The 17,831-nt window shown below is 41.3% G+C and overlaps 1 protein-coding gene across 3 annotated transcripts in view; it reads left to right on the forward strand.

Moving 5' to 3' along the window:
- The window catches only part of PAX5 (paired box 5), a 324,021-nt gene that overhangs the window by 232,883 nt on the left and 73,307 nt on the right, over positions 1-17,831 (forward strand). For all 3 annotated transcript variants that reach the window (XM_073591718.1, XM_073591737.1, XM_073591728.1), the window contains one exon: positions 6,085-6,214. In XM_073591718.1, the coding sequence (XP_073447819.1) occupies positions 6,085-6,214 (130 nt within the window). The remainder of the gene's footprint in view (positions 1-6,084; positions 6,215-17,831) is intronic.

Genomic DNA, 17,831 nt, shown 5'->3' on the forward strand with positions numbered 1-17,831 from the left:
ACAAAACTTTACACGTACACATTCTCACAACTGGTTGTAGATGGCAGGGCATCAGACTTTTGAAAGTAAGGATACAGTAAGGGTAAATTAGATGCTGGTTGGTAAGTGTGCCAAGAAAAAATGTAATGTAAATAACACAGTTAGTTACTTTACTGTATTCTAAAATCACTAATCAGTGTAGGTACAAATGAAATACAAAGAAAATGTGAAGTTTTAATAGTACAAATGCTCATCGGCTATTTAGTAATCCAGTGTACGGTATATTCCTGTATAAAGGATGTACAATCAAAAAGCAAAACAAAAGCAAGTTAAATTGCAAAATTGCTAAATATGTGATACACCCTTCACTCATATTGCAGGGGGAAGAAAGAGATACTTTGCTTTATATCCAGTATAGTGAATGAGAGGATGATATATACATATTCAAGAAAATATGTCAAGATGACATATGGGAGCTTCCACCTACATTTCTTTAAAAAGTGCAAGCTCCATAACTTTTAACGGTTTGCTTTCCTGACACCTGGAATGCACATACTTCTTCCAGGTCAGAGACTCACCCAGTAGTAGAACCAAGATGAAACTAACAGCTCTTGAACATCTATATTCAAAGCAAGTCACAAAGGCTGCTTCCTTACCTCTCTATCCTGACAGTCCCTTTTTAAAACATACAATACAGATACATAAATAAATCATATTACATCTCTACTGATATACCCAGAAAAGAATCTGCAGCTTGCTGCATTAAAGTTTTGGCACACAAGGATTCCCTCAATTTTTTCTTATATGGCAAAGGATTCATTTTATTAATTTTTTTTAATTTAAAAGGTGGTTTTACTCTTTGTTCAGTATATTATCATTTGAACCTGCATGATGGTGTTTAATAGTGAAAGTGAGAAACCTGAGGCATATGAAGGTGCTCATGGGTATTAGTTTCTTATATTAATAAAAATGTTTAATTGAATTAAATTAATTTGAGATTGGCATGCAGCATTTTAGGTGCCATGTAGTCGGTTACAGCTCCCTTTGGGATCTCAAGTTTCTATTTTACCACGCTAATTGCTAATTCACACTTCCCCATGCAAAGAAATCCATTCTGTAATAAAAATTTGGACTGATGGTCTTTCAGCACTTCCATATTTATCTGCACCCTGAAGATATTGAGAGAATAGAGTGTATATTATATTTTAAATATGTTTTAAATAGGGGCGATCCTGTGGTTCGAGTCGAGCTTACATTCGACTCGAACCATGGGCTTATCCCGATTTAAAACATAATCGGGTGTTCATTTGCTCACAAACAAACCGAACATATGGGGTGTTTGCAGAAAATTCGAGCCCCGCTGAATGCCCCATAATGCACTGCGAGATTGCAGTGCATTGACGTCTGATGATTGGCCAAAGCATGCACCTGATCTGCATGCTTTGGCCAATCACAGTGCACTCTGCTGCGAGAGCCATAATTGGCTAAAGGCAGGGTGCCTTTGGCCAAACATGGCTCAGGGGGACTAAGTCCATGCCCCACACTATATAAGGCTGCTTACATAGCGGCCGTTCATAGTGTGTGGACGGAGATAGAATGAGCTAGATTAGGCAGGCAGGTTAGTTAGTGACATGCAGGCAGTGTATATAATATATATACAGTCTAGTATATGTATGTATATATATATATTCTATATTCAGTCAGTGCAGGCAGTGTAGTATATAACACAGTGTATTGAAGTGGTTAAGGGGAACCCCGCGCCAAAATAAAAAAAAATGGTGTGGGGATCCCCCAAAATCCTTACTAGGCCTTTCAGGTCTGGTATGGATTTTAAGGGGAACACCGCGCCAAAATGTAAAAAAAAAAATGGCGTGGCGGTCCCCCCCAAATCCATACCAGACCCTTATCTGAGCATGCACCAGGCAGGCCAAGATATGGGGGACGAGCAAGCGCCCCCCTCCCGAACCATACCAGGCTACATGCCCTCAACATGGGGAGGGTGCTTTGGTGCATTGTCCCCATGTTAATGGGGACAAGGGCCTCATCCCCACAACCCTTGCCCAGTTGTTGTGGGGGTCTGCGGGCGGGGGGCTTATCGGAATCTGGAAGCCCCCTTTAACAAGGGGGCCCCAGATCCCACCCCCCTAAACAACAGTAGACAGTTATGGACAATTCCTTTATTAAAAAAAAGAAGAAAAGTGTCCCGCGATGTCCATTCATCTTCAATCATTGCGCCAACGGACCCAAAAATAGAAAAAAAAGCTCTGCCTTGATAGGAGGCATCGCGCTGACTGCTGTCTCTTGGCTATGACAGCTGTTATATAGGCAAGGGCGGGGCCACCCGGTGACGTATCCAGATGACCCTGCCCCCTTCTGACATCATGTGATGTCATGTGACATCAGAGGGGGGTGTGGTCACCTGTTTACATCACTGGGTGGCCCCACCCTTGCCTATATAACAGCTGTCACAGCCAAGAGACAGCAGTCGGCGGGACGCCTCCCATCAAGGCAGAGCTTTTTTTTCTATTTTTGGGTCCGTTGGCGCTATGAAATAGGTGGGACCTGGATCTTGGGGCTCCCTTGTTAAAGGGGGCTTCCAGATTCTGATGAGCCCCCCCGCCCACAGACCTCCACAACCACTTTGCAAGGGTTGTGGGTATGAGGCTCTTGTCCCCATCAACATGGGGACAAGGAGCTTTGAGGGGGACCCCAAAGCACCCTCCCCATGTTGAGGGCATTTGCCTGGTACAGTTCAGGAGGGGGGGTGCTCACTTGTACCCCCAGTATCCTGGCCTTCCAGGTTCCATGTTCAGATAAGGGTCTGGTAAGGATTTTGGGGGGACTCCCACGCCATTTTTTTTTAAATTGTGGCATGGAGTTCCCCTTAATATCCATACCAGACCCAAAGGGCCTGGTATTGACTGGGGGAGGACTGCACGCCATTTTTTAAATGTTTTTTTATCTATATTGCCGGGAGCTGACAATACATTATAGCCGCAGGCAATTTTAAATGACATTTTTTCCTTTAGAAATGTAATTTTGCTGCGGGACTGTAAAACACATCGGAAAGATGCGCTACTTTACAGGCAGACTAAGGGACGATATTTAAAGGAATATTTTGTTTTTATTGTTTCACTTTAAGCATTATTAAAATAACTGCCCCTGAAAAAACGGTAGTTTTAAAAACTTTTTTTTTGCATTGATACATGTCCCCTGGGACAGGACCTGGCTCTCCATACACTTTTTATAGTCAATAACTTGCATATAAGCCTTTAACCACTTCTATACAGGGCATTTTCACCCCCTTCCTGCCCAGGCCAATTTTCAGCTTTCAGCGCGTTAACATTTTGAATGACAATTGCGTGGTCATGCAATACTGTACCCAAATGAAATTTTTATAATTTTTTTCCCCACAAAATTTCTTTTGGTGGTATTTCATCACCTCTGCGGTTTTTGCGCTATAAACAAAAAAAGAGAGACAAGTTTGAAAAAAACACAATATTTTTTACTTTTTGCTATAATATATATCCCAAATAAAAAAAAACAAAAGCAAATTTTTTCCTCAGTTTAGGCCGATATGTATTCTTCTACATATTTTTGGTAAAAAAAAATCACAATAAGCCTATATTGATTGGTTTGCGCAAAAGTTATAGCGCCTACAAAATAGGTTATTGATTTATGGCATTTTTATACATTTTTTTTTTACTAGTAATGGCGGCGATCTGCAATTTTTATTGTCACTGTGACATTGTGGTGGACAGATCGGACACTTTTGACAATATTTTGGGACCATTGACATTTATACAGCAATCAGTGCTAAAAAATTCACTCATTACTGTATAAACGTCACTGGCAGGGAAGGAGTTAACACTAGGGGCGATCAAGGGGTTAAATGTGTTAACTAGGGAGTGATTCTAACTGTGGGGGGATGGGACTGACTAGGGGAGGAGACCAATCAGTGCTCCTATATACTAGGAACACACGATCTGTCTCCTCTCCCTTGACAGGACGTGGATCTGTGTGTTTACACACACAGATCGATGTTCCTGCTCTATCACGAGCGATCGCGGGCGCCCGGCGGACATTGCGTGCCCCCTATACCGCCGGGAAGCCGAGGACATCATATTCATATGACGCCTGCTGGGAGATCCCATCTGCGGACGTCATATGACAATGGGCAGGATGTGGAGTGGTTAAAAGGAGCACTTTTGATTGCTAATGTTCGTGTCCCATAGACTTTAACCGTGTTCGCATGTTCGCTCAGATTTTTTGCTTGTTCGCATGTTCTGGTGCAAACCGAACTGGGGGGTGTTCGGCTCATCCCTAGTTTTAAAGTGGTTGCAAACTACTGACATGAAATATGAACAAAGCATATCCCTCTATAGTGTGTGTTTGTCCAGTGACAAATACAGTGTCATTCCTCTGCTATATGCATGAGTAACTTCTGACAAGTTTTTATGACACCAAGAGAAAAAAAAAGGGATGGGGAGGGAGCTCCAGCACACAGACTGTGATTGACAGCAACAGCTCTGTTCCTGTGGGCTGTGTGAAGGGGATTCCTTTCCTCCAATCAGCTCTCACTGAGCTCTGCAGAGTGTAAATTCAGCTCCCCGACAACTTGTAAAAAATTCTGTACTTTGAACGGCTGTAATAAAGATTTCAGATAGACAGGTACAACTTATGTAGGAGGATTTGTTTAATCTCTGTGAGGCCAGTCACTTTACTGTGGTGGACTACATACATAACATATCAGTATAATACATGTTCTAGATACATTACTTTAAAGAACAACACTTTTCTTTCATTTTATAAGGAAAGCCAACCAAATGGAGATGGAGACTTTGCATGTGACATTTTTTGCAATACATTTTATAGACTGTTTATTAAAGACTGGTTAGGTACAACCTCTGTTAAAACAATACATTAATACATTATGTTGGCACTGAACTGATCATTCAGAATCTTAGGTAATATGGTAACACGTATAAAGAGATTGGTAGCAAATTAAGTCAGTGGTTTCTTTATTTGCAAATAAAAGTGATGAAAAAAATATGAGGACTACCATTGCTGATCTGTTTCTAAAGGTGCTAATTATTTGGCTTTTGTTTTGATCAACTGGAGGGTTGATTTACTTAGGGCAGAAAAGTTGTTCACTTTGCAGGGTACTTTTCTCTTAGCTTAGCAAATGAAGTGAAGCTCTGCATCCAATCATGCGCAAGCAAATGACTGTTTTTGTTTAATTTGCTTGCTTGTGATTGGGTATTCTTTGCAGATAGTTTTCACCACATCCACTAAGTTAAAGTAAAATTCAGTTGCAATGTGAACAACCTATTTGCCTTTATTAAATCAACCCCACTGTCTTCAGTCTTCTCTGAGTCACTGATCATTAACAGTCTTCTTTTTAGTGAAGTCAGAACACTGATTGTGAACACAAAAAACACAGGACCAGATTTACAGAAGTTTACTGAATATTCTCAGTCTGCATGCTTAACCCATAATTATGCTTTTTACAGTGATTGTTGTTTGAAAGTTAAATATCCCGTTACTTAGGCCTAAACGCTCTAATTGTTTCCACTGGGCATGACATCTTCATGCCTTTAGTCAGTAATGATCAGTTTCTCTGCCTGCGGAAACTTTAAACCTCTGGGCTGCTTCTGTGTGTATGGAGGAAGGATGAGGACCATGGGAATGGGGTGGTAGGGCTTCCATTTTTAACATGTAAAACTAAAATAGGTTTATAGCTGCCTTAATTAGCCTTATGGTCTGTGTCAATGGGTTTTTATTCTCTCCAATTCTCATGCAAAACCCGCTTGAAGCAGGTCAAAAGGAAGTCACTTGCAAGTCAAATGCAGCAGTAGATAAAGTATGAATGATCGGAGAATTATCTCAAACTTATGTTAAACTAATGCGATCAAAACAAGCCGAAAAAGCTATGGACACTGTCTTTTACAGTGACCAAATAGGCTTGCCTCTCTGATGAATTTGTATACATCGCAAAGTACTAGTGAAGCTTGAATATTGCTCTTTACCATATCAAATAAACATGAAAATCTGTTCTTCTTGTAAAAGAGGAATGATTATAGCTTATTGTATTTTTCCTTATAGACAACAGACTATTCAGCCATGGCATCTTTAACTGGGGGTTTGGAAGAGATGAAGTCCAGTCTAACAAGTCCTTCTTCAGGAGATTTAGGTGGAGCTGTTCCTGGACCACAGTCATATCCTATTGTGACAGGTAATGAACAATTTAATAAAAGATAGCCTATACTACAAGACATTGCAAAGAACAATGATGATGTACCTTGGGCTTTTCCTTTCTTCTATATATATTTAATCTCTATTTGTCTTATTCAATTACAGGGTTGTCTTGTTCAATTACAGGGTGTGTGCTGAAACAAACTTGCACATTTTAGCATAACAATAAATGCAAAGCAAGCAGTGCAGATGTCACTGATACTGTATATACTGTAAATGAGTATCTTGAATGTACACATTGGCAAAATAATAGTCCTTGATGACACAAACACCACAAGAAAGTGCCCCCAAGGCTGTCCAATTTGGCCCTTTCGGTCTGATAAGTGCATGTTTCTCTGCTAAAGAGACTTCTCAGCACTGAGTATCAAAAGAGTGAAAACGAGACAAAAGAAGATGAAAAAAAGGGGTGGGGGTCAGGAGGGAAGGAGAACAGAGGGGAGTAGGGAGGGAAACACAACACCATAACATATACAAAACTGCCCTACCTACCAGAATATGCCAGATCTAACTATTGCATAGTAATAGTCATAGAGAATTAAAATGCTTCTTCTTCCAAAATTAAGATCTATATATAGATTTATATACCTCCATAGTCATAAAGTGAATCCATCCCACCCAGTCTGTACATCTACTGTTCATTTTCCATCATTTGATTAACTACACTAAACCAAACCTTCAGAGAGGGAACCTGGGATGTTTTACACCTACAGGGTTTGAGGCTCTTTTTAAGGAAATATGGGTTTATTGTCTGCCTTTATTTTTTAATGGACATGGGAGTCACATGAAATTGCATGGGTCATCCAGGACCTTGAGACCTAGGTTCTGAGACATAAGTCCCTGGACCTTTGCTCAAAAGGATTGAATATAAGGGCATTCCCACCAGCAGTGGATAAGAGTGCCCTCTGTGGCACACTCTCTCCAACATGAAGATGATGTATTGGTATACATATGGGCCAGTCTAACTGGGACTTGATACCGTACAGAAAATAACACAATTCCTGTTTTTTTTTAAATAGTAGAAGAGATATGAACCAGTCTCTTTAGTATTTTGATCCTCCAAAAGAATAACTTCTAGGTAAGTAGGGGTAACCCTTGGACCCCAAGGCCAACAGTGTTTTGAATGCAAGCAACAGAGGCTTGAGTATAAGGTCTGGCACTTTATAAAAGAATTTACACTCTGTCATTGATTATGGGTCTCTACACAGATCTTTCAGAGTGTGAAAAAGGTGTTAAAACTGGATATATCTCCAAGTGTCCATAGGGAATGACCACCACCCTTCTCTGGGAAGGATTAGAGGTTTCAGCTTACCACTGACATTGTTTTCTGACATGCATTTTTCAAAAAAACATCACATCTTTTCGGAGTTCAAATCACCCTAAGTCTCTTAATGGTGCTAGAGGCAAATGAGCAGGTATGAGTGCATACTTAACATTTAACGTGTCCTACATTCTCATGGTTGTCAAATTGAATGGGGAGATGTAAACTGATATGCCTTTATGACAAAGCACAAGCCACAAAGCATTGGCCAGATTACATTGGCCATAGATTTTTCCAGAGGCACCCACTGTTTAAAGTTAATAGCCAAATTCCATTTAATAACGTGTTAAATGTATCACCTTGTATCAAGTTGTAAGTCAGGGACCTAACCCACCAACAGATTTAGTTAATCTAAGAATGGAGTAACCTAATTGTGGTCTGTGCCCCATCCATACAAACTGTAGGAGAATCCTATCCACCTGCTGATAAAAGGAACTTGGTAGGGCTTTGGGGGGCATTTAAAAGAAGAAAAGAGTTCTAGGTAAAATATGCATTTTAACAATCTGTATCCTGCCCAGCCATTGTGAAGGTTGCCTTATCATATGACCACAAATCATTTTGGATTGGCCTTGAGAGGTTATATCAGGTTGCCAAGAAAGGGAACGCTCAGTTCCAAATAGGTTTACAAACTATGAAGACAGGGGAATTTCCAATTCATCAAGGTTTATTTTGAAGTTGAAGAGAATGTAAAATCTTTCCAGTTCTGCCATGATGTTTGGAAGGGAAAATTTGTGGCTTAGTCACAAAGAGCAAAATGTCATCAGGAAAGGCTAGTTATATGCTGTTTGTTGAACCTAATTTTGGCTAGAACCTCGTCTTTAAAAATCCAGCCAATTCTGTCAAATACTTTTTCAGTATCCATTGACAATATATGACAGGGGATCACCTGACTCTGCACCCAGTGGAGTCTAAAGTTTGAACACTTAGTGTGGTCCATGCCATCATTAGGAATATACAGCCAGACATTCAGTGGACAAATGCCCAGTTTCCAGAGAAGAATTAAAATAAGCATGCATAAGGTTCGTGAGCATATCTGCCGGGGTCCAGATCTAAACCTGGGACTCCTGCACTGTCTGTAGCTCTTCTTCGTGTTCAACTCACCAGAACACACTACAGGAAACAGGTCTGCTTCATTTGAACCTTAGAACAAATATTGCCACTAGCCCCCAATTGTTCTGCTTTGTATCTTTTAGGTCACTTTGCAGTAAATCAAGGAAGCATAAAACCTGTGTAGTATATTAATGTAAACAATTTTAGGAAAGCAATACATGACATACAGAGTATTACAATTATGCATACAATATACACATGCACAAGCTATCTATCCTTCCTGCAAATGAGCATAAACAATGTACGCAATAGGGATACACTAAAAGTTACTTAAAGGGTTAAATTGTAGATTTAGTGTCCTCCCCAGGTGAAGTTCTTTCCTTTCACAGACTTTCTTTGGTCTTGTGGAGTTCTCTTCTTTTGTTGTTCGTGATGATATTGAGTTCTTACTATCCAGGATCTCTTCCAAAATGCTTACGTTTTTCTTGAAGTCCTCAAAACTAGTGGTCCTTTGTATCCAGCTCCAGTTCAAGCTCATTTCCCTTCCCCATTTCCTGCCAACATCACTTCCTGTTTTACTAGTCTCCATGAAACCAGTGAAACAAATTAATTAACATATAAATAGAGGAAGCCCAGCTTTTAAAGACAATACATGGTAACTGAAATGTATTACTCAAAATCTTTATGCTATAAAAATCACTAAAATAGCCATAGCAACACAGCCACCTGAGATGCTGGACAGCTCCCTGCCTGACCCATTTGACAACCTTGCCCTGTATCTTGTTTCAGGTGAACTATGAAGTGTTTGCTCCCCCCATGAACTTTCTGATTTACACCATGCACTTCCTGTTTGCCAGATAATTGTGCTCTCTCCAGCTGATATCTTGCTCCTTGCATACGTGCTGCTGTCCTTAACTCCTCTACCACTTGTTATTGACCCTTTGCTTGTTCATTGACTACACTTCTGTCTGATGCCACCCAGCCACTACTCATTACTAACCTTTTGGCTTGTTCATTGACTACGCTTCTGCTTGTTCATTATCTGTTTGATCCATTGCCTGACCCCCCACTTGCTTTTTCCCCACTGGGAAATCCAGAGGCCCATGACCTAGCATTAGCATGTGCAAACCCCATCTCCATCATCAGGAGTTCTGGTGAATTTTACAGCCACTGCCCCCCCAAGCCTGATCCCAGACTGTGACAATATTTACAAATCTGGTATAATAATCCCTGGTAAGGCCATCAGAGCTTTTCCCTGCTGCCAAAGCTTTCAGGGTTAATATAACGTCCTCTGCTTTGATGTCCTGTTCTAGGGACTTACAAATAGCTTTGGTTAGTTTAGGGTAGGATACCTCATCTAAATAGGCCCTACTTCTTTATTGCGTATGGGGTTGTGCATCTGGAGTTTCGATGCCTTGGACTTTTCCATGAGGAGGACAAACAAGACAGAATACTCATTATGAAAAAAGGGAATGGATGTTAGCAGTATTTTTTTTTTCGTATTTAAGATAGGCTTTATAGTTTATATTTTCTTTCTTTATACTTTCCTTTATACTTTATACTTTTTCCTTTATAGTTTATACTTTCTTTATGCTTTCCTTTATACTATCCCTTCAGAGACTTCTGGTGTAAAAGAGGCTAGTACACTTCAGTACAACAGCCTTGTGTTTAAAGCATCCATCTAGTCCTAAAGGGTATGAAGATTGGCAGGGCTTTTTTTCTCAGAAAATAGGTGCAGGAACTCAACCATGACTCCTCAAAACCCCCTTGACCCCCACACACACCCTTCAAACATCATCAAATACTGTGTGTGGTCATATTTCACTAACAGGTCTTAATGGGGCATTAAATACCAGGAGTGCATTATGTACAGAGTGCAGAGTTTGGGGGTGCGCTGCATACAGAGTGCAGCGTTCAGGTGTGCACTACACACACGGTGCAGAGTTCAGCCTTCTTCCATAGCTGTTTACCTCTGCATCCACATCTCACTTTCACCCCTCTTCCCAGCCGCCTCTGGGAACTCCCTGGTCACTGTAAAAGGCTTCACCTCTCTCACTTGCAGGGAGATCATCCAGTGGGTGTGTCTGCATCTGCACTGCAGCCCAGGCACCCACATCTCCCTTTTCCCCATCCTGCACTCAGTGGGAGCCACTAAGGAGACCATATTTGTGGGAGCTGCTGAGAGATAAGCTGTCACTTGTAAACACAGAAGTCGGACTTCTGTGTTTACAAGTGATTGTTCTGAGCAGGGAGAAGAGGGTCTGAGCCAGAGGTGGTGGACCTGAGTTCCACCAAGTTCCAGCTGATAAAAAGCCCTGAAGATTGGCATTAAAATAGCAGGAGACATCCTATACCTAAGGTGTCAGGTGATATTGCTTTGTGGGAGTAAGTTTTTTTTTTTTAAAAGAGTCATAAAAATGTAAAAGAAAGAAAAATAGAGTGGATTATGTGACATATGGCCTAATGTTTTAGATATCTGTCAAAAACCAATCACCACAAATCTTGAATCCAACTGGCTAATTATTCTCTATACATATTCATTGCCTTATTACATTGGCAAATATGTGTACATATTACGCCCTGGGAAGACGAAAAACTGAACTATTAGGTACTATGAAGTGTGTAATATGCTACTAAGGAACCCTGGGGGAAGAAGCTAAGTGTTTCTCTTGTTTTATCAACTGCTTTCCTTAAGTTAAATGAGAGATTCTCCTGCTCGTGTTTTGTATGAATAAACCAGTAGGTGATATATACGTTTGTTGAGCTCCACTGGAAAAGTAGCAGAAGAGTTTAGAATGAATGTTAAATTGATCATTAAAACACCATAGGACCAACTCTATTACTTTCTTTTAGTTTCTTTTCTAAATGTTTATGTATGCTGCTGGCACCTTTCAAGCAGAGTTTATGGGACTCTGTTAGCAAAGCAATCTAACTACTGTTTACCTGATGTTAAATGGAACAGAGCACAAATAAACTTGAACCCTAAGGGAGATGACAGCTGGAATTGGTGTGTTGGTGTTTAAATAAATGCAATAAAAACCTGTATCTGTACCTTTTTGCTAAACAATTATTTTCCTTTACTGTAATGAGTTCTGATAAAATACCTTTAAACTATATCCCCTCTTGCTTTGCATGTCATGCAGAATTTAAACACTTCAGTTTTATTATGATAAATATTTTCCTGTCTGGTAAAGAAATGAAGACATATAGCTAATTTCATGTAAAAATTACGGTTAAACGGATACAAACTAAAACCTTAGAGCTCATATACATGGCTGCATGGCTGCATGGATAAATAGCTAATATAGAGCTATAGCGATGAAGAATGAGTCCATCTCACAGTCCAAGTACCACTGGGTATGGGGTTACAGGAGGGTGATATCATAATTACAGAGGTAAAGGTCCATCCTGTTCAACCTATGTGTGTGTATGGGTGTGTGATTTTTATTCTCTTATGCCCCGTACACACGGTCGGATTTTCCGACGGAAAATGTGTGATAGGACCTTGTTGTCGGAAATTCCGACCGTGCGTGGGCTCCATCACACATTTTCCATCGGAATTTCCGACACACAAAGTTTGAGAGCAGGCTATAAAATTTTCCGACAACAAAATCCGTTGTCGGAAATTCCAATCGTGTGTACACAAATCCGACGCACAAAGTGCCACGCATGCTCAGAATAAATAAAGAGATGAAAGCTATTGGCTACTGCCCCTTTTAGAGTCCCGACGTACGTGTTTTACGTCACCATGTTCAGAACGATCGGATTTTCCGACAACTTTGTGTGACCGTGTGTATGCAAGACAAGTTTGAGCCAACATCCATCGGAAAAAATCCTAGGATTTTGTTGTCAGAATGTCCGATCAATGTCCGACCGTGGGCATAACACTTCCTATAACTAAAAATTATAAATATTCTGTTTCCTGAGGAAGACTTCTTTGAAGTTGTTGGTACTCTCAGCTAGTACCTCTTCCTGGGGGAGGGAGTTCCAAGTTTTTTACTGTTCTAGCAGAACTTCCTCATAGAATGATAACAGGTTGGTCTGACAAGAACAGTCTTTCATAAATCCATATTAACCACCTCCCGTCCACGCTATAGCCAAAAGACAGCTACAGCGCGGGCCTTAATTGCCAGCGTCCATGTACGTACTGCTAGAACAGCAAAAGATAAAAATCCCAGCAGTGATTAAATACCACTAAAAAAAGGTTGATTTGTGTGAAAAAAATTATAAAAATTTAATTTGGGTATAGTGTTACATGACCGCGCAATTGTTATGCAAAGTGTGAGAGCGATGAAAGCTGAAAATTGGCCTGGGCAGGAAGGGGGTTTAAGGGCCCAATAAGCAAGTGGTTAAATCAGAGTCAGGTACTTATAGTAATTGTAGATAAAATGTATTTAATGGTTTGTTGAATCCAGATAACCCCTTTCAAATGGAGAAATGACTTCTGGCTTCCATATTTTACATGGAAGGCTTTTCATTTACTGCACATTGGATCTTTAAATTAATCATGTGACCTTTGCTGATCCAGAACACCAACCCTTAAAGTAAAACTACAGGCAAAACTTTTTGTTTTTCATTTTGAATACAGTAATGGAAGGTTATAACCCTTGTCAAGTTTTTTTTGCCACCTGTGTCAGATTGGGGAGATTTCTCTTCACTTTCTGTCTCATATCCAGAACAGGAAGTGATAGAAAATCCCTCCAAAGTGAGAGAATTTTTTGTCCCCAGGGTCACTAAAACCAGTGTCCTAATTGGAAGAATTCCCCTCTATTGCTGTTATGTGAACAACTCAAAATGTGTTTTTTTTCCTTCACTTTCATTTCCAAAGATAAAGGTAAACATGGCAAATAGAGAGGGTGTATCCTTCTAATGTGGACACAGACAACAATTAAAAAAAAAGACAGGTAATCCCTCTCCACTTTATCCAAAACTAAAACTAAAGTTTTGCCTTTAGTAATACTTTAAGAACATTAATTCATAGGCCTGCCATGTAGCCACAACATTACCTAAAAATCCTTACTTCTTTAGGAGGGGAAAATGTATATATATTTCCAAGAGATGTTTAGTTGAAAGTTTCACTATCGGTATTATGTACTGTAATGAAGTCGCTTCTGTGATGCTTTATATGCTGACACGAACCATTAGTCTTGTACCTGAGGCTTTCTGAGGAAGGGGGGTACTTTGCATAGGTCTTTCTTTTGCCTTAAAGTCTTATTATTGATACTATGCGCTGTGTTTTCAAGACCTTGTTCATATGGGCTTACTTCAGTGAACTCCTGTGTGAGATCCATGTTTGCCCAAATGGGGATGCACAGGTGTTCCATGCATCTCTGTGCAGGCAGTCCCACTTATGTCATTTGGGATGCAGTGACTGCACGGATACAGCTGCTGCTCCCAATTGGACATCCATGCGGGTGCATGTTCCCAAATGCACACTGTCAGTGTTCGGGGATATGCACCAGCACAAATGTCAAATTGGGAGCAGCGGCTGCGTCCGTGAAGTCACTGCATCCCAGTTGACATGAATGGAACTGTAAAACCCTGTGCAGGCAAACGCCAAAGTCTACCCATGTGAACAAGGCCATAATGTTGTTTTTTTTAAATCTGCCTAGAGTTCAACTTTAATTTTGGCTATGACAATAACTATGTACTGATCTCTGTTCATGGAAGTCAAAAGTAAAAATAGTGATAGGTTATGTCTTTGATATTAGATTTATTTCCATTCATACCCCATGAACACCCTTATGCCGCGTACACACGATCAGACATTCTGACAACAAAATCCACGTTTTTTTTTCCGACGGATGTTGGCTCAAACTTGTCTTGCATACACACGGTCACACAAATGTTGTAGGAAATTCCGAACGTCAAGAACGCGGTGACGTACAAGATGTACAACGAGCCAAGAAGATGAAGTTCAATAGCCAGTGTGGCTCTTCTGCTTGGTTCCGAGCATGCGTGGAATTTTGTGCGTCGGAATTGTGCACACACGATCGGAATTTCCGACAGCGGATTTTGTTGTCGGAAAATTTGAGATTCAGATCTCAAATTTTTGTTTGTCGGAAATTCCGATGGAAAATGTCCAATGGAGCGTCCATCAAACATTTGTTGTCGGAAATTCCGACCGTGTGTACGCGGCATAAGTCTGCTCTGCGCATGTGACATATTGGACCCAAAGAAATAACAAAAATGTATGTACATGAGTGATAATCAATACCATGAGCCTTTAACATTTAAAAAAAAACAGAAGCTGCAGAGTACTGTAGATGTTTGCAGAAAACAGACATTGCCACATTAATATTTTACTTATTACAGTTTAAGGGTATTTTCAAAGAGTGAAATTAAGTTCTGTCTCCAAGTGAATCTACATCCTGCAGAAACTAAGACAAGCATGCCACACAGTTATGCTCCACAAACTTCTATGACAGCCGTGTAATAGGTGACCATGTAATGCCTAATGCTAGTCATACACTCGTAGATTTCTCTCATTCAGGCATGCACTAAACAAGGCAAAGATAATAGGTTTCTCCATCCACTCAGTTCAGAAATCTTACCTGCCGTACAATGTACTCAGACAGCTGCAGTGCCTACAGAGTGAATACCTTAATAGGGACTGTATCTGATAGGATGTAGTCACTGTCAGTGGCGGCTGGTGCTCAATATTTTGGTGGGGGGCAGGATCCCCCCACAAGAGACGGATGGGAAGGCAGTGATCCCTCCTCCACACGGGAGACAGACGGGAGGATGGCAACCCCCCTGCAGGAGACGGACCGGAAGGCAGCGATCAGAGGCCTCCTTACCTTAGGAGGCAGATGACAAGGATCCGGGGTAAAGCTGTTGCTCCTCGCTCCAGCTACTCCCAGCTCCGGGGCCGTTGCTTCTCCTCCCGACCGAACAGAAAATGCGTCCTGAGACCCACTTGCTGATTGGCCGTGAGGAGAAACAGGAAGACAATAACGATTATTAATTCGCCATTTTTCCACAACTGGATGGGCTCAGGGTGCACTGCTCTGTTGAAGCCAAGTAGAGCCTTAGGCTTTAACTATGTGCTTAAAAAAAACCCATTGAGATCCTTGCATCCAGCACCCTACATGTGTATTAGGGGCCGGGCGCATGGATTAGGGGGGCGGCACCCCTGCGCCCCGTATGGACAGGCCACCACTGGTCACTGTTCAGCTGATGATTTTGTACCCAGCTCCATCGATTTTTTTAATTGAAGCTTCTCAAGCTGGATGGTGCCACCCACAGCTCACATTTCCAAGTAGGCATTGTTCACACCATATGTACAGAAAAATTAATGGAAAAAACATACTGATTTGACTTGCATAGAATATTGTGGGCTTATTCACACCATGTGCAGAGACATGTATTTGTAATGTAGGTTTCTGCAAGGGCACAATTGTTCTCTGTGCATTTTCAAACCACAGTGTTAATGTTGTGTGAGTTTTTTTTCTGCGCACAAAACTGCCTACATGTTGCATCTTTCTGCACAGAAAAAATATGCACATAGTACTAGTGTTGAGGTGTGAACAGGGCACATAGAGAACAACTGTTTTCTTTGTGCCCTTCCAAAAATAAGTGCAGAATAACTCACGTCTCTGCACATGGTAGGAATGAGGCATTAGTAGGCGTCTGATTAAATTTGTCCTGTTTATGGACAGCTTGGCTCTAGCACTTCAATGGTAACCAGCCTGGAAGCACACAGTAAACTAACTAATAGTACACTAGTACTAAAGTACATGACCCTTTATAAATATAATAAAACCTTCATCACTGGAAAAACCAACTACAACTAATCCTCTAAAAGATTACACATACTACAAAATTAAAAGTGCTCTCAAAGTCAAAGCTGTTACAGTATGTGCCGGTTCACACAGGGGCAACTTGTCAGGCGACCTAGCTGCCTGACAAGTCGCATCCCGTTCTGTACTACGGAACTGTTCTAATAGGAGCGACGCAAGTTGCTCCGACTTAGAAAAAGGTTCCTGTAGTATTTTTGGGGCGACTTCAGCCGAGTTGCATTGACTTCTATACAAAAGTCGTTTTGCAAGTCGCCGCTGAAGTCGTGTGCAGGTCGCCTCGGTGAGGCGACCTGCAAGTCGTGCCGCCCCTGTGTGAACCGGCACTAATCTCACAAAAGTGAGTACACTCCCCATATTTTTGTAAATATTTTATTATATCTTCTCATGTGACAACACTGAAGAAATTACACTTTGCTACAATGTAAAGTAGTGAGTGTACAGCTTGTATAACAGTGTACATTTGCTGTCCCCTCAAAATAACTCAACACACAGCCATTGATGTCTAAACTGCTGGCAACAAAAGTGAGTACACCCCTAAGTGAAAATGCCCAAAGTGTCAATATTTTGTGTGACCACCATTATTTTCTAGCACTGCCTTAACCCTCCTGAGCATGGAGTTCACCAGAGCTTCACAGGTTGCCACTGGAATTCTCTTCCACTCCTCCATGACAACATCACGGAGCTGATGGATGTTAGAGACCTTGCGCTCCTCCCCCTTCTATTTGAGGGTGCCCCACAGATGCTCAATAGGGTTTAGGTCTGGAGACATGCTTGGCCAGTCCATCACCTTTACCCTCAGCTTCTTTAGCATGGCAGTGGTTGTCTTGGAGGTGTGTTTGGGGGCGTTATCATGTTGGACTACTGCTCTGAGGCCCAGTCTCCAAAGGTAGGGAATCATGCTCTGCTGTAGTATGTCACATGACATGTTGGCATTCATGGTTCCCTCAATGATTTGTAGCTCCACAGTGCCAGCAGCACTCATGCAGCCCCAGACCATGACAATCCCACCACAATGCTTGACTGTAGACAAGACACATTTGTCTTTGTACTCCTCACCTGGTTGTCACCACACACACTTGACACCATCTGAACCAAATAAGTTTATCTTGGTCTGTTTGCGGTCTTTCTAATGCATTAACTTTAGAAGAGCCTTACTTCTGGGATGACAGCCATGCAAACCTGATGCAGTGTGTGGAGTATGGTCTGAGCACTGACAGGCTGACCCCCCCACCCCTTCAACCTCTGCAGCAATGCTGACAGCACTCATACATCTATTTCCCAAACACAATCTCTGGATATGACGCTGAGCACCTGCACTCAACTTCTTTGGTCGATCATGAAGAGGCCTGTTCTGAGTGGAACCTGTCCTGTTAAACCATTTTATGGTCTTGGCCACCGTCCTGCAGCCCAGTTTCAGGGTCTTGTAA

This window comes from Aquarana catesbeiana, linkage group LG01, assembly GCF_042186555.1.
Source record: "Aquarana catesbeiana isolate 2022-GZ linkage group LG01, ASM4218655v1, whole genome shotgun sequence".
NCBI lineage: Eukaryota > Metazoa > Chordata > Amphibia > Anura > Ranidae > Aquarana > Aquarana catesbeiana.